We start from the raw sequence: 24,092 nt of genomic DNA on the forward strand, positions 1-24,092 counted from the left end.
ATGGTAGATAAAACTATTTACTTCAGAGGGAAAAGTAACATTTCCGTCTAAACCCTTTGACAAATGTATCAGCTATTTGTTGTCACAGTGTCGTGATAAACTTTTTAACTTTCTATTAAACTTTTTAATGTTTTAAAAGAATAAAAATTATTATTTCCAAGTAAGAACTCAAATTATAAACACATATCATTATATATAGTATTGTGATATTGTTTGATTTTTATTAAATTTTTAATATGCAAAACCCACGCATTTAATATAAATTCACCTAAAGCCACCAATAATATTTCAACTTTTTTTTTTCATTGTACTTCTCTTAATAATTTTGATTTCAATGATGATGATGATGTACTGGTAGTGCGACAAGTTAAGTAAAAAAATATAATACAAGTCTGTGGTGTATTCTTCCCTAGTGAAACCTGAATGGAAACAAATAATTTTACTTAACAAAAAAATTTTTAAGCCGCCCTCTGTGATGTTTGCTCCAAGCGCTGCCTGCCTGCTGCTGTTGACGTTTCAAGTAAAGACTATTATTGGCAACAACTTCTAAGCCATTAAAATGCTTATAAAAGCTACTGCTCAATTGGAGAACTGATTAGTTATCCAAACGTGCTTGTCGCTCAACGGCGAGATCGCTTAAATCGCCGGAAATTCTAATTCATTTAAACAATTCAAACATAAAATAACATAAGAAATATGGTAAGTTAGTTTAAGTTTTGTGTTCATTCTTCGCTCGTTCGGTAATTAAAATGCTTAAAGTGCAAACGCATCCATTGGATTACTAGTAATCGCTAAATGTGCGAGTATCAAATCTATATAAATGTGTGCAAAGTACACGATGTTTTAAGTAGAAAAAATCGTGACTTGGAAAGTAAACAAAATTATGTCAGAGGAATTGAAATGAAGAGTTTATTCTAAAAAAAAAACTGTATTTACTTTAAACGTGAATTAACTAACTGTTGCATCCTGATAATCAATTATTAGTGTTTGTCAATAAATAAATAATGGTTAAAAAACCACAAATGTTTAATATTTTTTAATTTATTTGGAAAATAAATAGCAACACACCATAACAAAATTACATATTGTATTTGTTTTACATTTTTCTTAAATGTTTTTGTTAAGAATACAAAGTTGAAATAACAAATGATGAAAACACATAAAAAAAACTTATTGACATCATACACGTACTTTTTTTATTTATTTATTTATATTAAACAAAATGCTATTGTACTAACATTTTAATGGTACGTTCTTACTAATATCAACTCCATGAAATTGTTTTTACAGTTACAATTGTTTTTAGAATATAAATTTTCCTTTGAATTAAATTTATTTAAAGTTGAAATTATAATGTTAATTATGTACCGTAGTGTCCCTTCAGAAAAAAAAATAAATTAAGAGAAGGCTATTTATTATCTTACAATAAATACATAGAACGACAGGAGAGTGAAATGTCAATCAAATATATTAAACAAAATAACTTTGGAAGGGGTGTGCACTATGTGCACGTCTACTCGGAGACCATAAGGTCCATTGTGATTCCCTTCAAGAGTCAGACAAAAAGAAAAAAATATGCCATTCCTAAAAAAAGGGGACATTCAAAAAGAAAGATGAAGAATGGTAGTGTCTTATAGATTGCAAAATGAGGTGTATGGATGATATAATAACCAAAAACATGGCAGGCACTCAGTTACTTATCTAGTTGTCATCTAATAGGTCTATACGCAACTGAAGTTCGGTTGCCATCCATAATCGAACCATAAGTCAGTACTTGTTTTCGTTTGTCATTTTTTTTAAATTGTTAGCTTCGGAAGAGTTATGAAATGATTAATTTAAGCGATTCTAGAGAAAGTTTTTTGATCAATGAACGAATATTTAAACGATTCTAAAATTCAACATTTTTCGATTTAATTCCATTTCATATTCAGAAAAGAAAAATTTTAAATGAGATTTTTATTTAGTTTCAGAAAAAAATTCAAAATGAGATGAATGAAATTCAGAAAAGATTACTGAAAATGAGATTTTTGATTTGGATTGAAAATGAGTTTTTATTTGAAAATTATATTTAATTTGAAATTGAGAAAATAATGGGAAAATAACAATTAAATGAACATATTATTACATGTCAGATGTAGTGGCTCAGCATAAAAATTTAGGACTACTTAAGCAATAGTATATAAGAATTCATTCTAAATGCCTTCATAAACACGAATAAATCCTAAATTGCATGTAAATTTACATGGAAAATCTCATTTCCAAATCTTCTTTTGGAATAGAGCAATCGTAATGGTGAAGTTGTCGCCAGAATTTCTTTGTTCAAAATTGTGACCCTTGGAACTGTTTATTAATTTCATTACAGAATCATCGGTTTAAAACGCAGATATCTAGTAGAATATTTTGGTTTTTTAGTAAACATTTTTTTTACATAAATTTACATATTACAGCAAAATATGTAGGCGTATACTAGTAATAATTGCTACTACACAAATACATATTTCGCTTTGATTAAAGAACTTTAATTTTTTTGTATGTTTTAATAGTCACTCAAATTTAAAATTGATTTACTTTCATTATTTTATGTAAATCCATTGACAAAAGATTTCAGAATATCAAATTTTGTTAACCCATAATAGTGATTTGTTTAAATTAGCTTTATTATATAATTTAACTATAAATAATTTTCGTTCTAATTCCCACACTTCATTATACAAACAAAATTAAGTTGAATCCATTAAGCAGGTAACTGATCGTATCACCATTGAGTCATGATTCCGGTAAATCAAGGTGTGAAATGGCATTAGAAAACCAAAAACAAAACATTAACAAATATGTATTAGATTGTATTATTATTATTTAAATGAAACGGCGTGGGCGATTCAAAACAGTTTAACTTGAAATTAATACATTAAATATTGGACATTTTCGATAAACATTTTGTGTAAATAAATATAAAACAAATTTGCATTAATAATGACTATAAAGCTGCAAAATATTAGTCATTCATTATAACAAAAGCAAATAAATAATTTAATTATCTATCTATTCCTTATTATTGATATATTTCAGATCTCCAAACAGTTCTTGCTTGGAGCATTCCTAGTACTTATAGCATTCTCATATGCTTATGCAGATGAAAAGGTCCCAGATATTGAGGTCTCGGCGGAATCAGAGAAGGAAAAAAAGGTGGAGAAACGTAATACATGTTCAACATGTTCCTATAGTGGACGTACGTATTATACTTATGGCGATGGTACAACTGTGCAGAGACTGGTTTATCGGGATCAGATACAATCACGTGGTATTCAAAATTTTATTTAAATCCTTTTGGACACTTTTTCTAAATTCTTGAGCACTATTTCTGGCACTTTTTGTATGTTTGGCACTTTCAATCACGTCCTTTTGTAAATGTTGCAACTGTCTTAACAAAACTGTTGTAGTGTGTGATTTCCAGCTGTCTGTATCTGTCACTGTCTCTTCGCATAACTAATGAACTATCATCTTGAATTCTATTTCCTTAAACATATTTTTGTATTTATAAGACAATATGTTCCTACTAGTAACATTTAGTATTTTGCTAACCAAATCATTTGTAATATACCTTTTTGGTTTCCTTGCCCTTTGCACTTTTTCTACTTTACTTTCGAAAAAAAAAACTTTAGCCGATGTTTCAACCCATGGCTGTCATGGTAATCCCTGCGGTGTAAATGCTGTTTGTCAGGAAACGGCTGGCGGACGTCCAGTTTGCTCCTGCCCTCCCGGTTATAGTGGCAATCCTTTGACACACTGTAATCGTGGTGAATGTTTGGACAATGTTGATTGCCGTAGCGATTTGCAATGTCAGAATGGTCGCTGTGTTAATCCATGCATTGGTGCTTGTGGCAATAGTGCCAATTGTGAGGTGTGTAATGAGTTTTGAGTCGTAATTTATATTGATATTGAAAATAAATTCTTTAAATTTCATTACAGCCCAGAAATCATGTTGCTGTTTGCAGTTGTCCACATGGATTTAATGGAGATCCATTCACTTCCTGTCGCCTTGCTGATCCTGGTAAGTTTAGTACTAAAAACCCCCACATAAAAAGACAATCAAAAAGTTGTATTTTCCTGAAATTGACCTATTGTCGGTCCGGTGTTGGAAAGGTCTTTGAAATGCCTTTCATTTGCTATCCATATTGTCTATGTACATGACAGAGTTAGTAATCGAGATATAGGGACAAAATAGGTGAAAAGGTTCGAGGTTGTGGTCATCTGCTTATATCTTATCTTAATGTACCAATCATATTTGTAAGTTATTTGGAGCTTCCGAAAATTGGATTGAAATAATTACAATTTAAGACACCGATAGTGACATTTTTAGCACATGCTAAATTAGATAGATTAAATTCTCTCACTGTTGAGAATGTCACACTCCATATATTACCCCCTGTCTATACTTGACAAATATTCATCATAACAATAAATGACATTTCTTGTCAAGACAAAGTTGTCTAAGCAAAAGCACTAACAATTTTATCATAAAGAAGAAATAATACTAATAAATGGAGACTATACCTGATAATTTTTTATTTAGACAACCATTTTGAAGTTTATCATGATACAAATATATCAGGTATAACCAGGAGGTTAAAAACGAAAGAATTCGATCGAATTTGCTTGAATTGTATAAATACTTTGATTCTCGTTTAAGACGTCAAGAAAATACCAAGTACTTTGAAATGTGATTGTTTTGTTTATAAAATAAGAATACGATAAATTAATAGAAATATACACAACGTAATACATGCTAATTACATAAACATACAACGTTCTAAAAAAAGAAAGAAAAATCACATTATAATGTACTTGTAATTAATTAAACAAATCGTACGCCCTAACAATAAAGTTATAGTACATGGTAATATACTCGTGTGACTTATATTACCATTTAAAGATGTTCAATTCTTACATCACTCTGTTCAAATTTATATTTACTAAAGTTTTGTTTTAATAAATATTAGAATAACCTTGATCTTGAACGTAGAATTATAATTTGTTATAAAAATACATAAACAATATGATGTCCCCCATAATTTCAACCTACATTTAAAATTATTTCTGTTTAATTCATGTAATGACTGCATATTTGAAGCAAAAAACACAATGGACTTTTAAGGAAATACATTCATTCATTTGTTGTACTGTCACTCTGGTTACTTAAACAAAAAATACTTTGTATAAAATAACCATACAACGCGCCAATATTGTTTATAATTTTATTTAATTCGTAGTTATTTTCAAACTTGTTTGCCTTCAACGCAAGTAGAATTTTGATAAGTTTCGATCTAAACGAATAGCATTCTTCTTACAAGACAACAAAAGTATTATTATTATTTACTTTTTAAAACCACAAAATAATATAGTTTAATCTGGGCTTAAAAAAAAGAAAATAAATTACATACATAAATAAAAGGAAACAATAATAAACATAAACATGTTGGCGTTTAATGGTGCCACTATGCCATTTAAATTATTATTGTTTTTAATTTGGCGCCAAACTGGTTAAAGTTCTCTTTAAAAACCTGTTCTGTTCACTTCTAAGAAATTTATTTAAATATTAAATAATGTTTACTTACTACCACAGTTAGAGAAATAATGACTGATTACAAAAAGAACTTATAACAAAAATGTCATACATATGTATATTTTAAAACATGCGTCTTCTGTCCTACCGGCTCACATAGAGTTCAAAATATTTTTTAAAATCTGACAAATCAACCAATAAATGGTTGAGGTATAAACAAAAACCATTATTGCTTCTGGTTTTCACCCTAATTGTAAAACAACAATGATTTTTTTGCAATCAGGGGGCTTACTCCCAAACTCGATTCAAAAGGATATCGTTTCGAATATTTACAAAAAGAAATATTTTGAAATAAACGAAAATCTGGGCTTACAAAAAAAAAAACACGAGTTAGGACCTTTCTATATTAAGGTAACGATATACATATTTGGTAAAAGTTCATGTTTTCGAAAACTGAAATTTCAGAATATAGTTTTCAAACAAGTTTCCATTGTATTAGAAACTGTCACTGTATAACTCTTACTGGTTTTTGAAAAATGTTAATGTTTTGATAAAAAAACTATCTTCTTTCACTATTTTAGAGGAACAGTGTCATCCCAGCCCATGCGGTGAAAATACTAAATGCGAAATTGTCGGTGGTGTGCCAACCTGCTCGTGCTTAAATGGTTATGTTGGCAATCCATTAAGTGGTTGTCGTCATGAGTGTGATCATGATGGTGATTGTAGTTCACGCGACATGTGCAGTAATTTTAAATGTGTACCCGCTTGCCAACAATGTGGTACTGGTGCTACTTGCAGCACTGTAAATAATCATCGTGCCGTTTGTGAATGCCCTAAGGGTTATATTGGTAGTCCATATACTCAATGCCGTGCTGAGTGTTATGGTGATTCTGATTGTCCAGCTGGTAGACCAGCTTGTTTCTATGGTATATGCAAGAACACTTGTGATGGTGCTTGCGGTGTTGGAGCTGATTGTAATTTACGTGGTTTGACCCCAGTGTGCAGTTGCCCACGTGATATGACTGGTGATCCCTTCGTCCGTTGTCGTCCATTTACCAAAGGTGAGTTTATAAATTTGTTATATCTAATTAGTTATTACATATATTTTTTTTTTGCTAATTTTCATAGCTGATTTGTGTGAGCCCAATCCCTGTGGTACAAATGCCATTTGCATACCTGGTCATGATAATACTGGACGTGAACGTCCTGTATGCAACTGCTTGCCAGGTCATACCGGCAACCCATTGACTCATTGCTCTAGAGTAAGTTGTTGAAATTAAAACAAAAAAATATTTGTTAATTGTGTTATTCTACGAATTTAAGGGTGAATGTCTAAGCAATAGCGAATGTCCTGATAATAAGGCTTGTATCAACTATCAATGTGTTAATCCCTGCATTGGTAAATGCGGTTCTGGAGCCGAATGCGAACCCAAAGCACATTTGGCAGTATGTAAATGTCCACCCGGAACTTCCGGCGATGCTTTGGTTTCTTGCCGCCAATCTCGTACTTATCCAGTTGCCAAGTACCATGGTGTATCATCTGGTTCTTGTAACGTGTGTTAACTTTAAAAATTTCCTCTTTAACTGCCAACCTTTTAAATCTTTGTTTTTTTGAGTCATTATTTAATTTTATAATTTTTGTTTTTCTTTTGCTGTCTAATAACTTTTATCGCCGTAATATTTTTACATGGCATTATTTTCTAAAATGTAACAAGTATTGTTTTTTTTTTATTAATTTATTGCTAAACAGTTACGCTTATAAATTAAATAAAATGAATTTGAATTATTTAATATTAATCGAAGAGAATTTAGTAACATTTAAATTTATTTTTGTCAAGTTTAAAGGGGTTTTATTTTTATAGTACCTCAAATATTCATATTGGGGATACGAGTATTTTAAAAGTTTGGGGTCATTTTGACTACAAGTGCGTTTAAGGGTTGATTTCGATTGTCGCGCTTTTTTTGTACAAATTTTGGACTATAAGGTTTATTTTTCTTAAGTTTCATAGAAGTCGACCTAAAATATATAATATTTCGGAATCTTTCCATTAGAAATTTGAAATATTTCTAAATTTGACGTTTGATCTTCACGATTTAAGGGTTAACGGACAATGATAATAGCAAAACTTTCGGGATATATTTAAAATTAGCCAGAGTATATTCTGAATAGGTTTTATTTAAAATTAACAACAGTAATGAAATTGGCTTATTCGCCTAAATATAGCAAACAAATTAGTATTTCCCCAAATACGCAAAATTTTAATTACAGATACAGAAAAACCATGGGAGGCATTGACATAATTTTTTTATATTTTTATTCTCTAAATATTCGGTCGGACTCTAAAATTACCTATAAAATAAACCCATTATTAAATAATTTGTTGCTGTAGTCTAAATGTACTTATATTTCCTGAAAACAAAATAGCATTAAAATAGTATATAGTATATTAAAACTAATGACAAGTATGTGATTAATAAAGATTTAAAATATCTCCACAACTGTAGTCTTTTCACGATTATTTTCTTCATATTCATCAGAATATAACAACTCAATTGATTTATCCGTTTTAAGTTCCTGATGTGTTTGCAGGTGAGAACGCCACGCGGTTTGACGTTTAAATTGTTTTCCGCACACACCACAACTGAAAGGCCTTTCATCTGAATGAATAATTCCATGGCGCTTCAATTGATCCGCGGTGAGAAATGATTTATCACATTCTGTGCACTGGTGTTGTTTTTGATCTGTATGAGAGCGACGATGTACCAACATATTACTGGAAATACAAAAGGATTTATTACATATGTCACAAGAATAAGGTTTTTCGCCAGTATGTGTGAGCATATGTTTCTTATAACCAGACTTTTGGGTTAAACTTTTGCCACAGATTTCGCAGGTGAATGGTTTGATGCCAGAATGCGTTAACATGTGCATGCGAAGAGATGATGGCTGACGATACGATTTACCACAAAGCTTACAGGTGTTGGGATTATTTGGATTATGTATGGATATGTGACCGTCATAAGCATTGCGGGTTTTAAAAGCTTCCCCGCACACTTCACATTTGTACGGAGTTTCATCAGAATGTAATTTCATGTGATATTTAAAAGAGCTGGAGTTGCTCAATTGTTTACCACAAATCTAAAATACATAATCTTCAATGTTATTGTTTCTTGTATCAAAATCTGAATTTTTTGCCTTACCTTGCACTGATAATCGGGATTAGCAACTTTGCCTGTTGAATTGATTCTTCGTCTTTTTGAGGGATTACTTAAACTATTATCTGATGCAGAATTGGTTGCATCTTCTGTGGGACGTTTAAAACTTTGTTGGGACACTCCATCCTGGCTATCTGACAACAGTTCAGTATAATCTTCTTCGATATCATTTACTTGGATTTCATATTCAGTTTTTTCTCCCTCTTCCACAATATCTTCGTGGTGTTGAAGTTGTTGCTCTTGCTCAATTTCTCCATCGTCATCCAAATGTTGCATTTCGTCAGTAATTATTGTTGTATGGTAGATTTCTGTTGTTTCAGCTACATCTTGTTCCATATATTCCAATTCCATTTCTTCAGGCTCCGGGTCCTCATCATTTTGATGTTGATTTTCGTCCTCACCATCACTATCCAGCACCGTTAAATTTAGAAATTCTCCATTTTCATTTTCTTCGCTTTCAACATTGAATAATTGTTGTTCTAATTGTTCCCGTTTCATTTGAGCAGCTTCCGCTAACTCTTGCAAATCCGCTTCCGCGTCATTTATCACAATAACGTTTTCATTGTCTTCTTTTCTCACCGCATTACAAGTAGCATCTTCATCTAAATTACCACTTAATATTTCATTTGCTTGCAACACTTTTTTCTTAAAAATATAAGATCCGACCAAATCATAGACACATTTTGTACATATAAAACTAGGCAAGCCGCTCTCATCATCCACGAATTCCAAATTCGTACAGAAAGCCAACAATGACGCCAACGTTGACACCTCTCCCATTATCAGGCCTTGTTTAAACAAAGATTTATATTCTTTACATTCTCCAACACAAGCTCGGCATATCACCACTTTAACGGGCTTTGTAGTCATAATTTTAAAAAAATTATTAAATTTAAACAATTGTTTTCAGAGATAATTCACAATTTCTGCAAGCAAAAATTATAATTGAGAATTTCTTTTTCCTATGCACAGTGTTGCATTGCAATAACAGAGTTGTTATACAAATAATGCTAACATTTGTAGAAAAAAAAAATTGTTCAGCTTTATACTCCCACTCATCTGGATAACGTGAAAACCCAAAACACACAGAAACCGTGCATATCTTATGAGACTGAGTGGTTTGAAGACCCCCCATTTCTCACTACGAAAAGCCAATAATAAAAAATACAGAAAATATGAATATTAACAGAAAAAAATTGTGAAAATATAAACAGTTACGGGGATCTTGATTTGTTCCTAAATTTGTTCCAATCGATTTAATTTAATTGCTAATACAAGAGTGTCAGAAACAGGCCATTAATTTCATAAAAAATTTATTGAACAATTTAAAATGAAATGTTATTTAAATATAGTTTTTGGAAACCCTATTTGTTTAATTATTAAAAAAAAATTGGTAACTGTTATATGCAGTGCCATCTATCGGAAAAAATTTCCACTAATGCAACATCTGTCAAAACATATGGACAAAAATTCTAACCAGTAATTATCCAACAAAAAAAATTACACCGGTTTTAATTTTGTCTACGAAAAATACTTTGTGACGAAAATTGCAAAATTTTCTCTGGAAAAATTGATTTAGACTGCTGAAAAAAGTGACATGGCTCAAAGTGGTCTCACAAAGCTGGTGCATTGTGCCCTTCGTGATGTTGGTAAACGATGCTACACAATTGGTAAACAACAACAATGTGCCCTTAGCTCCAATGATACAAGAACCTTCGAGAGAAAAACTATTGCCAGATCCTCTAAAGCCTCCCTACATACAACCACCATATACTTTGGTTCTGGAAATGAAGGATGTTTTAGTTCAACCCGATTGGACCTATCAGACTGGTTGCCGTTTCAAGAAACGTCCCGGTGTAGATGTTTTCTTGCAGGAATGCTCCAAACACTTTGAAATTGTTGTCTTTACCGCCGAACAAGGCATGACGGTATTTCCCATTTTAGATGCTTTAGATCCCAATGGCTACATTATGTATCGTTTTGTACGCGATGCAACGCATTTCATTTGAAAAAGGTAAACATAAATCCATACATAAAGTTTTTTATGATTATGTATTCCATCATTACATTTTTCAGGTTATTGATTGGGATCCAAATGCAACACAAATGCATCAGATAATTCATTTAACATTGCACGTTGGAAGGGTAATGATGATGACTCTCAACTCTTCGATTTGATAAATTTCTTAAAAGGTATCTAAAAATGAACACAATTTCACATGACCTTATTTTCATACATATTTATTTTTCTTATCTAGCCATTGCAACTACTGATGTTGACGATGTTCGTGAAGTTTTACATTATTATCGCCAATTCGAAGATCCCATTATGAAATTCCGCGAAAATCAAGCAAAACTATTGGAACAAATGCAAGAACGCGAGCGCGAAGAACAAACCAAATCTAAACCAATTGTTAAGAATAGGTGAAGGAATTTTTTGGGACCTTAAAAACTTAATAGCTTAAATGTTTCCTTATAGCTTTAAATATTCTTTCAACCACTATAAGCACCAAGTTACAAATTTGTTCATATGGTAAAAGTAAAATGGAACGTTTTTTATCGATACATACATTATTCATTTCTGTTTTTCTTTTTTTAACTTATAAAACACAATAAAAAGGACATGAAATATTAGTCATTTACTGCATTATTTCTTTAATGACATTTTTACCCTCATATTTAGTGATCCTGCTGTGGTGTTGCAGCCATAATTAAAGTATTTTGTTACCTTGAATTCGAACTTTATATTGTTTATAAGCTAATTTTTGTTTATAACTAATATTTATAAAAAATAACAGAAATTCCAAAAACAAACAAAAATTAATAAACAACATTTCAAATAAAACTTTGTATCATTTGTGGGGAATAGAGATGAAAAATATAAATGATTAGATTTTTGGTTCCCAGTAACAGTTTATATTTTCATAATATTTTCCTGTTAACATTCAAATTTTTTGTATTGCCTGCCATCGGCCCGGCGAAGGGACTTAAAACTCTGGGGTGTATCGAACATCGGCTTCTAAAATCACTTTATGTATATCAAAATTATCAGAAGTACTATCATATAAATTCAAAAAGGAATTTATGGTTCATATTATACTTATATAAGAGGTATTTTGAAGCATTATTCAATGATCATTTTCTAAATACATATAGGTATGAGAAATTTACTATTTTATATATTGACTTTAAATTCCCATAACTCCTAAACTAAGAGAGAACAGGCAAAAATGTTTGAGCTTATAATTATGAAAGATATCAATACAAGAAAATTGTTAAAATGCAAACTGTTTTGATAATCTTAATTTATGCCATATTGGTTACTCCAACAACAGACTTGACTTGATCAGAGATCAAAATGGCACTACAAACAAAAATAATTAACCAGTTTTTGAACGAAATATTATCAAGTGTTATTTGGAAATATACTCCCCCTAGTCACAGTTGGCGCAACCGTTCTTCGCCATGGCAGTTTCATTCTAGATTAAAGATAAAATCCAACCTGTTTCTTTAATCTAGTACAAAAATGTCGATGGCGTAAAACTCCAACGCCAGTGACTATTTGATATATAAATCATGGATACAATGGTAACACATAATTTCAAGCACTTTTACTTGTTTTTATAATAAATAAAATCAGTTTTTTAATTGAAGATTAGCTAGATTATAGTTGTGATTTTGAAAAATTATATAAAAGTTGATAATTAAAGCAATCACTTACAATTATTGTTTCAGGACTCGATTTTTTTACAGTTTAAAAGTTCGCGTACCGTCATTAAAACTATAAATTTAAAAAAGCACCAATAAAATAATTATTTTGCTAAACCACAAACTGCTTTATTACTTGCTTTGACAAGTTGTTAAGAACTTTCTCTATACAAAATGGCGGCACATACCAAAGAGTTGACAGTCATTAACAAAAAACTATTCCCAAACAAGATTCACAATAATCGCCATAATTTCTTGTTGGGTATAAATAATTCAGCTCTACTACTGTTACCGAAATAACTGCAATTACCGCCTCCGCTAAATATTATTACCGATATAATCGTAAATATTTTTACCGATATTCTATAAATAATTTAAACTATAAAAATAAAAATTTAATAAAATACTGCCTTTGTCAATTAGTTTTTATTTTTTGTAAATTTTATTATTCATTATGAAATTTTATTATTCGGTCTGAATTACAAATATAAGTAAGACAAAATATGTATCCCTATCGAAATAATCCAAAAGAGCGTTACCGTTACTTTTTCACCGTTTGGAATCGGGAGCCAACCATGTATGTAATATATCAAATACAATAATAATTAATAATGCAACAAAATAACAGTAATATTTGGTTTTCCATATATATACGAGAATATATGGTGAAAAGGTAAATATTTTAATAATATGGCCTTCGAATTATTTAATTAGTTAACTCAATTTGAGTTTAATTCACTAAAATCTTAATACGGAATTAAAAATGAGCCATTAATTCCATAAATCCATTTCAAAAATCGAATTCTTGAGCTTTATTCTAGGTCTTTTATTTAAATAGAATTCATTCATCGTTGAATTAATTCATACATAATTCAAATTGAATGAATGTATATTTTATTCATTTAATTTGTTTTAAATCATCTACAAAATGAAATCTATTACAAATACTTAAGTCTATTTGCAATAGACTTGAATTGAAGAAAATTTTAATCTTTCAACATATTTTATTAAGCTATTTTGTAATGGATTCGAATTAAAGAAATCTTGAATTATTCAATAAGGAATAATTCTATAAAGAACGTTTGGAGTACTAAGGAATTAAGAAAATGATATAATTTGTGCTGCACTGTTTAATGAAATTTGAATTAAGAATTAATTTTTTTCGAAACTTTGTTTTCCCTTCACATGAAATATAAAATATGTATTTATCTCAACTCAATTTAAATAAAACACAAATTTATTATTGTTTCGCATATTATTTATTGTTTTTTTTATTGATAATTACGTTTTTCTTTGGAATAATGTTGTTGTTGTGTTTTTTTTTATAGGAAAAGAAATGATTATAGCATTTGTTTAAATTTACAATTATTAAACCTTGTTCAAATTTCATTTCATTTATATTTTATTATAAATATTGTTTACTATTTTAAAAAATTGTTTAACGTTGGGCTGGATTAAATGGACAGGTTGATAAAGAATTTTAAGAAAAGAAGTATTTGTTTTTTATATTTTATTTTTGTTCGTATTTAAATGGAAAGGGCTTTGTTTTCAATAACAATTTTTTTAATAAAAGCTCAAGTTCTACACAAAATGCTAGGAAATTATTTTTATTAAAACGATTTATATTTTTGGAAAATTTTGAACTATTCTAAATTGGTTTAAAATAGAATCTAACCAGAAATCCCAGCATGATTGTTTGAGAACTTTTTTATTAGCTTTTGTTTTATACAAATTTATTTAAAATGTCTATATGTTTTTTATATTATAGCTTTTAATATGTTTTTTTGTGTATTGTTGATTTTCTTATTAAATGCATTCTTCTATTTACTTTTTTACTAGTTTTTTATTTTTCTTTTTGTTTAGTTCAAGCGTTACAAAAATAGTAATTTATTTTCAAATTGTTTTTATATCCAAATATGTTTATTTGTTTTTTTATATGTATGTATGTATACTGTATTGCAGGTTTTATTATTACCTAAAAATTTCTATTAAATTGTATTTAAATCCACCAACTTCAATATATTTTGCTTACACCTTGGCATAGTATACATATTTCAAATATTTCAACAAAAAATTTCATAAGTTCCCAACTATTAGTTAACTATAAATACATATAGTCCAAGATCTCTAAAAAATATATATTATACATATATAGTACATACACATGTACTTCACATACATTTTTTTCCTAAAAAAAACGTTAGAAAATTAAAAATAAAATTCCCTTGAACTATCATTAAGCACATTTTTATTTGGTACTTAATTAATACTATATTTTTATTAACAAATAATTAAGAATTCATACCAGGCATTTATACTGTTGTATTAATTATGTTAATACTTGATTTATTTATTTTATTTAAATAAGTATTGAGCGAATTTTTTACAAATTTTGAAATATATTTTTGTGTACTTTTAATGAAGAAATTGTAGGAATCTAAGGTTCTGGTTCAGAAACATTAACTGAATATGATTGAATTTAAATCAATAATTTAAAATCGATGATAAAATAGAAATTGGTAAATATACAGTTCTGTCACAAAATTTGTACGAAAGTGGAAATAATCGTTTGTTCCAATTCTTAATGTTCAACTTTCGTAAAAACGTTCTGTTACAAAAACTTTACATGCCTTAAGGCACAACTTCAAATTTTTTATATTTTTATATTTTTAGAATCTAAAAATATAAATACAATATTTTAAAATGTTTCATTCATTTACACATTTTAATTTTAAAGTGGACCCTTTTGTTTTCCTATAGAACGTTTTAGTTTTCACTTCCGTATGAATTTAATTAAAATCGTTTTGTTGTCCGAATCGACCTCACATTTCCCATAAATTTAGGCAAAGTTTCAAGACCTTCTAGTAGTTAATAACATTTTAAATAAATTCGAACAAAGGATAACAATGCGAATTTAAAATTTTAGAAATTTATGATTACATCACCAATAAAAGGACGCAAATTTATTTATGTATACGTATTCTTGTATGTTTAATGTATTTTTTTATAAACAATTATTTTAATAATAAGGATTTTTATATTAATTAATAAAAATATAATTTTAAGAGGCTCTACAATGTTAAGCTAGCTGTCCCTTAGATTTTTTGTTGTGACTAGAGTTCCTAATCGGGAATAAATGTTTAACATTATATTTATATTTGTTAATGTACATTCTTTCTTGGTTTTTGGCTTTAAATAATTCCGGGGTTCCACATAGTTTAAAAAAGTTTCCAATTAAATATACCGACTAATTAATTATGAATTAGCGAAATAAACCGTTTCGAAAACTTATGCTTTCTAAGATTGAGGGTTTTAAATGCATTTCCTTGTTATGTAACTCGATTCGAAGTTTAATTTATTTAGTTAATTGAGTAAGTCCATCAAACTTAATTTCTTGTAAAATATATTAAAATTCGAATTATGTTTGGAAATTGATTGTATTCAATAGCATTTAATACTATTACATTCCCTTTTTAATACTTTTCTGAACATTAATAATCTCATATTTCATTTTCTACGTATTAGAAATTATTTTTATTTTTTTGGCGCTAAATAAGTTAATAAATCCAAAGTAGCTTGAAAATTCTTTTTTGCAATATTTCAATAACTATTTATTTATTGAAATTTATATATATATCTATTTGCGACAGCATCCCATCTGCGTAATATAAGTTTCTGCCCATATTTATTACATTGAACTAAAAATAAGTGTTCCAACGCGGGTAAAATTTTCCGGGAATACTTTTATTATTAAGATGCCCAATATTACAAGGATATTTAAAAATGTCTCTTTCGAAATGAAATACGCATGGTTTCTAGATTTAACATAGTCGGAGTTCTTCAGTTTCTTAATAAAACGAAAGAATTTATTGATTTTATACCGATTAAAGCTACAAGTGTGACAAGACCGGTCAATTGCCTTATTATAAGCCCTTACAAACATGAACCACAATTGTACTTCCTTTAAAACGCTGGTAAAAGTCTATCAGCCCAGTTATGGAAAAAAAATCCTCCGGAGTTTTTTCCCTTTTCTCATTTTTCCTATTTAAATTCAATGTTGAAAATGGGAAAAGGAATAAAAAAACTCCCGTGGATTTTTTATTCATAATTGAGCTGTGTGAAGAAGAATACTTATACGAAACATCTTTATTGGTTTTTGAGAATGATTTTTTAATTTCCTCCCTGGAAATTTTGATATTACAAAACAATGTACATATAAATGAGAACATTATTTGTGAACTGACTTACAGAAACCATCATCATTAGAAAGCCAAACAAATGCATTAGTTTTCTATTTCAAACGTGTTTAATAGGTTAGGGATAATATTTATATATGAATGTACCTGAAAAATAATAAAAAAAATGAATCAATTTGGCCAATTAAAAACTTACAAATAATAAAATAATCGATAGAAAAAAATGTACTGTTTTGTTTTTGATGTTTTTGTAATGATTTACATAATTTTTTGTTTATTTATTTTTATTAAATTAAAATTTTCTTTTATTTCATTTAACTATGAATTGTTTTAAATTTATGTATAATAATTATTTTTTTTCTTATCATTTTGTTTATATTAATTTTAAGTTTCTTTCTTATTTTTGTTTTACCATTTGTATATAATTGTAATTTTTTGTTGTTTTATTTAAATTTAGCATTATATTAACATTTATACTTTCATTTTTTGCATTAATTAAAAAATATTATTTCTTTATGTATAGTAATATATATATATAATTTTTATTTTGTAATTAAAAAATAAAATAATAATAAAACAAAGAAAAACTAACATAATTTTGTTTAATCTTTTCAAAATATTTTCATTTTTCAACTATGAAATCAGAGTTCTAAAAAAACTACACGACGACTTTTTATATGATTTTCTATGTATAAATAGATAGATAGATATACTATATATAAATTTATATAAATGTTTTAAACTTTTTTTAAATCTGTTTTTTTTTTTGTTTGTTTAAGTTCACAATTACATATTTACTGTTCTATATATATAAAAAGGATGATGCTTGTATTGTATTTTATTTCTTCTATTTTGTTTTGTTTAATTTAAATAAATAATTAAAAGGATTTGTTGGTTGGCTTTTGATTATATTGAAACTGCATTGAAATATCCAACGGCTTTAGTAATGAATTTTGTTTCTGGTTGTTTTGTTTTAATTACAATTAAAATTTATAAATAAACAACAAAAATAATATATGTATTCTATTTTCTTTCTGTTAAGCTATTTCTTATTTAAAATTAAAAAAAAATTATTCTTTTAAAGTTTATTTTAAGAAATTGTCAATATTTATAAAGAATTGGTGGTGTTGGTAGTGTTGGCTTCTTTTTGTTTAAATAATTAATAAATTATTTCTTATATTTGTTGTTTTTTCATATTAGATAGTAGAACTGAACTTTTTGACTGACTGACTTGGTTTCATGTTTTTTTTTTTTTTGTTTTTTTATTTATAGTGGTGTAAATTAATCTGATTCATCTTCTCGGTCATCGAAACCCGTTAGATCAACTGCTTTTAGCATACCCCGAGATATCGCATATTCAATCAAGGCCAGGTGGCAGAATACATATTGGTCGGGCATTTGTATCGAGTACGCACGCTGCGATCGTATTCTTTCAACTGTGCCACGTATATCTGCTGTACCAACATCTTCCAGGCGAGATATGCAAATGTCCAAAGTAATAAACGTACCTAAAATCAAATTAAAGCGAAAGTTTGAATTAAAAAATGGAAAATTGTAAATAAGTGTGCCGAATCATATATACCCTTCAACAAAATATAATTCAAATAATTGAGCTTGATAAGCGCCTGCCTTAATAAAATAATGCAATTCGGTCCCAATGTTGGATCTTCGCTCCGGAAGTATCGGAGTTATACTCGGCCAAAGATTGTCAACTCAACAACAGCTTTGTCAACCTAATCTTTTTCCCCAGCTCAATAGCTATTTTGAGCTTTGCCCTTGTGAAAAGTTTTTTTTTCGCTGAATAGCTATTTAGAGCTTTGTCCTTGAGAAAAGGATCAGAAATTTATAGTTTTCGGTTTCGGATTAAGCCAAAAATCGGCGTTATACCAGTATCTCAACAACAGCTTTGTCAAGCTAATGTTTTTTTCCTAGCTCAAAAGCTATTTTGAACTCTGCAGTTGTGAAAAGGCTCAGGCTAAATCCGAAACCGAAAACTATAATTTTGTTTTCGGATTTAGCCAAAAATCGGCGTAATATTTAAGAATTTTACCATAAATTTTATATATTACATAATTGACGTTTAATAAATTGATACTGTGTATTTTGACTTGAATCTGCTTTAGACCATTATAATTTTAAATAAAACGAACGAATTGGTCATGAATCTTTATGTGAAGAAATTCATATCAAAGAGCCATACAAAAACCATTCATATTTCTAAGCCCCTTATATTTATTAAGCTCATATCTTCTTCTTTTGATCATTAATGTGTGTTTTAATTTAATACAAACATTTACCTGTTCTTCCTATGCCCGCACTACAATGCACCACAATTGGTGGCCCTCTTGGATGTCCAGCCCATGTATCACCTAATGCTTGTACCATTTGTAATTGTTTCTCGCGCACCTTTTGCAGGAACGTTATCATGGCCATGGCTGAACTGGGTACACCATAATCCGGCCAACTGGTAAATTGCCAATGTGACACATTTCTTACTTCATCAGTCTGAAAATATATATAAAAATAATTTATTTAATAAAATCATAATGTTGTTTGGCTGAAATTATGGTGATTTTTTGAAAGACTTACGACTTACCTTTGTATTTCTCAATTCTAATGAGGCTACTGTATAATCTTCATTAGTTTCTATACTAAGTGTTCGCACATGGAAGTTACCAAATTCTAAGGAACTATTTTCTTCGGGTTCCCAATATTGACCGCATTTAACGCGCCCACGTTCCATAACGCGTGTTGTCATAACTATAACTAAACAATGTTGTTCCCAGATCATACGCCAAAAATCTTGGGATGTCTTTGGTAATGGGCCTGGAATTAAAACAAAAATAAAAGGAAAGCTGTTTAATAAACAAGTTAAATTAAAAGGTATATTAATTTATAATATCTCAATGTAGTCACGGGACTGACTTAGTTAGAGAAGGTAAAAATATCACTTAGGGTCATAAAACTAAGATATATTAAGGACGAGACGTAATTGTCAAAATCCAATCGTTTACCACAACAAAATACAAGTTTGTCAATATATTTTGTTGTTGTATCAGACATGTGATTTGTTTTATTTGTTTGTAATTAAATTTCAGATTAATTCCAATATTATTTATTATAATTTGTAAAGAAACTGACATTTCCTTTCTGTGTCAGTTCCTTTTCCTCTAGGTATGGATTTAAATGTAAGTTAATTTCAACAATAGCTTATAGTTATACATTTAATTTTATTTATTTATTCATTAAATTTTAGTAGAATATTGATTTTATTTAATATAACTCAGTTCGTTTTTTTTTATTTAGTTATCATTGAAATAATTGCCATCCCCCGGTTACCATAAGAAAACTTGAGTAAGCAACAAACATCATGCCCACAACTTTCTACCACATTTCCTTTGGAAACTTAACAGCTCTAATAAATGCAAGTGTGTATAACTAGTATACAGCACTCCATAAAAAGAAATCTATTTATTAAACAAATGACAACACAGGTCAAGGTTACAATACACCTAATACAAGAACGAACGAATACCACAGAAAAGATATCCTTCCTTATACAAGAAATGTATGTAGACAATAGTTTGATTGTAAGGATTTCAAAATTCATGTTAGAAGGGTTATGGTGCTGCCAACAAGCAAGCAAACAAGCAAACAACTTAAAATGCTTGAAAATACATATATAAAAGCTATAATTCTTAAACCGTAAAAATTATTATATGGAATGAATATAAAATAACATTGCGTGCTTATTAATAAATGTGTATAAAAAAGCAGCTGCTATTTTGAAATCATTTATAAGACTTCATTTAATGACACAAGTAAAAACGGGCCGGGCAGGCACCATCATATCTACAACTGCCATGACTACCGCACTAAAATCATACATACACTCTGTTCGAAGAAGTGTTTGGAGATTGGAGAAATGTAGTAGAGCGTAGTACAAAATAAATCAATATAAAACCGCATTAAATAAAAAACAAACATACTTGTTTGTATAAAAAAAATAAGATACAAGGACGTTCATTAACTTATAAATACATACACTATAAAATTTTACTATTTCTTTTCATTGTTGTAATTGTTTTAGTTGTATATTTAAAGAAATTAAATACTCACTTCACTATATTTGAATGTACATGACATTTTTTATGGGTATTGAAAAACATTTAGTTACACAGTATTTAATGAAAATTTCATTAAATCATTGGCGCTTGAAATGTAAGGTTAGGTCGAAGGGTTTGACCTCCAAGGTAAATTTAATTTAATTATTTACATTACTGTTAATATTGCAGGCTTTTAAATACCGCTTAAAATAAATGTTGCATGCTTTTAGGCTTATAGAAAATTATACTATTTGCCGGTATAATCTTTAGAGGGATGATTGCCACCAATAGAAATACCGACTGCAGTGCAATAATTGTATTTAGAAACATATGGCCACTCATTTATTTTGTTCGAAATTTTTTCGATTCCATAGTTATTATTCCGTTCGATTTTGTTTTAGTTTTAACAAAAGTCAAGTTTTTGTTAAAGAAATTTATAAATAAAATATGAGAACAAATAATTACAAAAATATATCAATTCTACTAAGAAAACTGAAAATGGTTTCATTCCGAAAAAATTGAATTTAACTTTTCTGAAGAGGTAACCTTTTTCACCAAAAACCTGAACACCTGATTTATGGGAAGAGAGTAACCCAGTTGTCGAAATTTAAATATTCAAATAGGAGGCTCATTTGAAGAGTTATATAGCATAATAAGTTTCGTATATTATTAAAAATATAAGTACATCCAGACAAAAGAACGAATAAAAGTTGACATTAACAAATGTCTACAATTATATTCCTATGATTTAAACCATCAATTACACAAATTAATTCTGCCAACAGCGCATTAAAGTGTAACCAGTTTTTATTGCATTTAGTAATATCATTTTAATAGTAACCCCTCTTTCTATACAAAATTGTAAATGCTATGGCAGAAAATAGCTGCAACTTTAATGCACATAAAAATAAAGTCATTCGTTTTTTTTAAACTGGCAACTAGGTAAAGTAAATAATGTCGTTGTTTTTATTCCTTGCACACAATCTTCATAAAACCCCCTTCCGTTTTTTCCTCACTCTAGCTATTTGACCATTCATTGTAACCATTTTTTTTCCTTCACCATCGTATTGAGTACTGGAAATAATGTTAGAAAAGTGTATTTAAACAAAATGATGACAACATGGTAAAAGATAAAAATAAATCGAGGAAAAAAAATGAAACAAGAAAACTAAATGTCCTTGTGTTTAGATACATGTTGATTTTGTGCTGTCATTATTTGTGTTTAAATAAAATATTAGGGTCAACGTTGGATAAATGAATGGATATACAACATACATAATTATCTGCTTAGGGTGCTGGCAATATAAATATGTATATATAGTTAGTGTAATTTAAAGGAGCATTGAAAGGGAGATATTCAATATTAAGTGCAAACATTCTTACAACATTGCAAATACACAATTTTACAGTAATCCCATAACAAAAAGTATTTTGCGATTTTGATCTTGAAGATGAAGTTTTTTTGAATCCGAACTGTTTGCAAGATATGAGCCTGAGAAAATAATCACTTTTTTGCAAAAATGACACCGAGGCCTCAAATATTTGGGGGCCCATAAAAAAAGTGCATGACTATGGGCAAAACTGGGAGACACGGGTCTTTTTTTTGGACTTTTATCACGTAGTGGTGTCCGTATATGGTTATATTTACATGACTAAAAAAATTACTCACAGTGTTTTTGGAGTCAGACGCCGCCGCCGTGAAATTTAGTGGGCGCAGGTCTCTACTATATACCCTTACCGCTAACGGTGAAGGATATACAAATATCTACCATTCATGTTCATCAATAAATTTGTATATGAACATCATCCAAAATATCTTAAATAAACTATTTTATCTGTTTGTAAAAAAAACTTACCTTGTGTTGAAATGTACGCATTTTTCTGTTTGTAACCATCTACAAAATTGGCATTTATATAGTCGGACAATTCATCACCATCGACGCGAGACAGCACTACTCGACTGTGATCATAACAAAGGACATCTGTGTAACGGTTTTTGGTCAAATTATTACGCATTCTAAAAAATTAAATAAAAACAAATTTAAATTAATGAAAATAAACCGACAATTATTATTCTAATATTAAAAAAATGACAAAAATCCCAATTACCTGGCATGTAAGAATGTGCCATCGGGAGCTCGACTACGTATTTCAGCATATTCCTTGACGAGCCCTTGACGTCCCAGTGTTTTTACCATTTGAACAATTTGTTCAATTGTTTTCGGATCACCCTCTTGTCCAGCCAGACTGTCGTCATCACTAAAACCCGACGAGGCACTACTTGGTGGGTTCTCTGTCCAAAAATCACCGAGACCCGTTTGACAACCACCACCACCACTAACGCTGCCGACACCTACCAACGACGTTGTTGTCGTTGTTGCTGTCGTCGTACTACCGCCACCAACACCGTTCACCAGTGGTGTTGCGACTATTATATCACCGTTTGGCGTTGTAACGCCGTTTGTTAGATTAATCAATTTATTGTTGTGTATGGGCGATGTGTTGTTGATAATTGTGGTGATGTTATTGGGGTTGGAAGCGACAATGTTATTTAATGTATTGGCAATTGGCACTAATGTATGATGACCGTTTGTTAGGGGTGATGTTGGTGTGGTTAATGTGTGTATATTTTCGTTTGGCTCCGCCAGAAATCGTTGACAATCACCGTTTGTCACTACTCCGGCGGATGATGTTGTGATGTGCTGCTGCTGCTGTTGTTGATTGTTCGCTGTTGGCGAGACAATTAAATTATTTTGATTTGTAATCGCTGCTGTTGCTGCTGACAAACCACCAATATTGGCGAGCAATTCGTCTTCACGATTCGTCATCGATTTGCGGCAATGCAGCAACCATGTGTTGTGTTCAATTTCCAGTGTACCACCGAGATGTATGGGCAATGCTTTGCGAGGCACGTGTAAACTCAGCGTAGGCACTGACACTGTAAAAACGCGTTCGCGTAACTTTTCCCGCACAAATAAACGCAGTATTTTGAAGGGGGCCTTAAACCACAACGGCGCCGTCACAATTAAAACTTTTTTTAAACGAGCTGGATAGCCACCCTAAAATTAGATTAAAAAAAATAAACAAATTAATATTTAATGATTAACTTAGCAGTTTAGTTAAACTGATTTCATTTTTATGAAATATTTTATGATCACATTCCTTGTCGTTTGATAAATTTTTCTTAGAATTAATAAATCTAAAATAGCATCATTCTAGCAGCTACTTTTTGTTTACAGATTTATTCTATGATTGTTTTTTTTTTTATTGCATTATGATTCTTAGTCGCTATTAATTAAATTT

The 24,092-nt window shown here is 29.5% G+C and overlaps 3 protein-coding genes and 1 pseudogene across 6 annotated transcripts in view; 2 read left to right on the forward strand and 2 right to left on the reverse strand.

The window, feature by feature from the left end:
• The first annotated feature begins 577 nt into the window (after nt 1-577).
• On the forward strand, nt 578-7,370 carry aspr (asperous). 2 transcript variants are annotated; one of them, XM_065508439.1, is made up of 7 exons: nt 578-699; nt 3,070-3,301; nt 3,663-3,901; nt 3,970-4,051; nt 6,145-6,624; nt 6,692-6,825; nt 6,887-7,370. In XM_065508439.1, the coding sequence occupies exons 1-7, from the start codon at nt 697-699 to the stop codon at nt 7,124-7,126; spliced, it is 1,410 nt and encodes a 469-aa protein (XP_065364511.1). In that variant the 5' UTR covers nt 578-696; the 3' UTR covers nt 7,127-7,370. The 2 variants fall into 2 exon arrangements, with proteins under 2 accessions (XP_065364511.1, XP_065364512.1); XM_065508440.1 differs by having other exon boundaries at nt 3,070-3,229.
• Nucleotides 7,371-7,861: 491 nt separating this feature from the next.
• On the reverse strand, nt 7,862-9,733 carry LOC135957656 (zinc finger protein 226). Its single transcript, XM_065508438.1, has 2 exons — nt 8,765-9,733; nt 7,862-8,702 (listed from the first exon to the last, which is right to left on the reverse strand). Exons 1-2 carry the CDS (start codon nt 9,647-9,649, stop codon nt 8,046-8,048), a joined length of 1,542 nt encoding a protein of 513 aa, XP_065364510.1. The 5' UTR covers nt 9,650-9,733; the 3' UTR covers nt 7,862-8,045.
• A 623-nt stretch (nt 9,734-10,356) lies between these two features.
• On the forward strand, nt 10,357-11,353 carry LOC135957792 (mitochondrial import inner membrane translocase subunit TIM50-C-like; annotated as a pseudogene).
• A 5,561-nt stretch (nt 11,354-16,914) lies between these two features.
• Ptpmeg2 (Protein tyrosine phosphatase Meg2) overlaps nt 16,915-24,092 on the reverse strand; it is a 155,431-nt gene continuing 148,253 nt past the window's right edge. For all 3 annotated transcript variants that reach the window (XM_065510271.1, XM_065510269.1, XM_065510270.1), the window contains exons 4-8: nt 22,899-23,848; nt 22,646-22,806; nt 19,280-19,509; nt 18,981-19,188; nt 16,915-18,191 (exon numbers count right to left, since the gene is read on the reverse strand). In XM_065510271.1, coding sequence (XP_065366343.1) covers nt 17,965-18,191; nt 18,981-19,188; nt 19,280-19,509; nt 22,646-22,806; nt 22,899-23,848 — 1,776 coding nt within the window. In that variant the 3' untranslated portion in view covers nt 16,915-17,964. The remainder of the gene's footprint in view (nt 18,192-18,980; nt 19,189-19,279; nt 19,510-22,645; nt 22,807-22,898; nt 23,849-24,092) is intronic.

Source organism: Calliphora vicina, chromosome 4 (genome assembly GCF_958450345.1).
Source record: "Calliphora vicina chromosome 4, idCalVici1.1, whole genome shotgun sequence".
NCBI classification, from domain to species: Eukaryota; Metazoa; Arthropoda; class Insecta; order Diptera; family Calliphoridae; genus Calliphora; species Calliphora vicina.

Bases quoted from the DNA above. Each gene is read 5' to 3' on its own strand.
- aspr (XM_065508439.1), top strand. The intron at 3,302-3,662 runs GTATTCAAAATT...AAAAAACTTTAG, and splicing joins GGATCAGATACAATCACGTG to CCGATGTTTCAACCCATGGC. The intron at 6,826-6,886 runs GTAAGTTGTTGA...TACGAATTTAAG, and splicing joins CATTGACTCATTGCTCTAGA to GGTGAATGTCTAAGCAATAG.
- LOC135957656 (XM_065508438.1), bottom strand. From the start codon at position 9,649: ATGACTACAAAGCCCGTTAAAGTGGTGATATGCCGAGCTTGTGTTGGA. The intron at 8,703-8,764 runs GTAAGGCAAAAA...TATGTATTTTAG, and splicing joins ATCCCGATTATCAGTGCAAG to ATTTGTGGTAAACAATTGAG.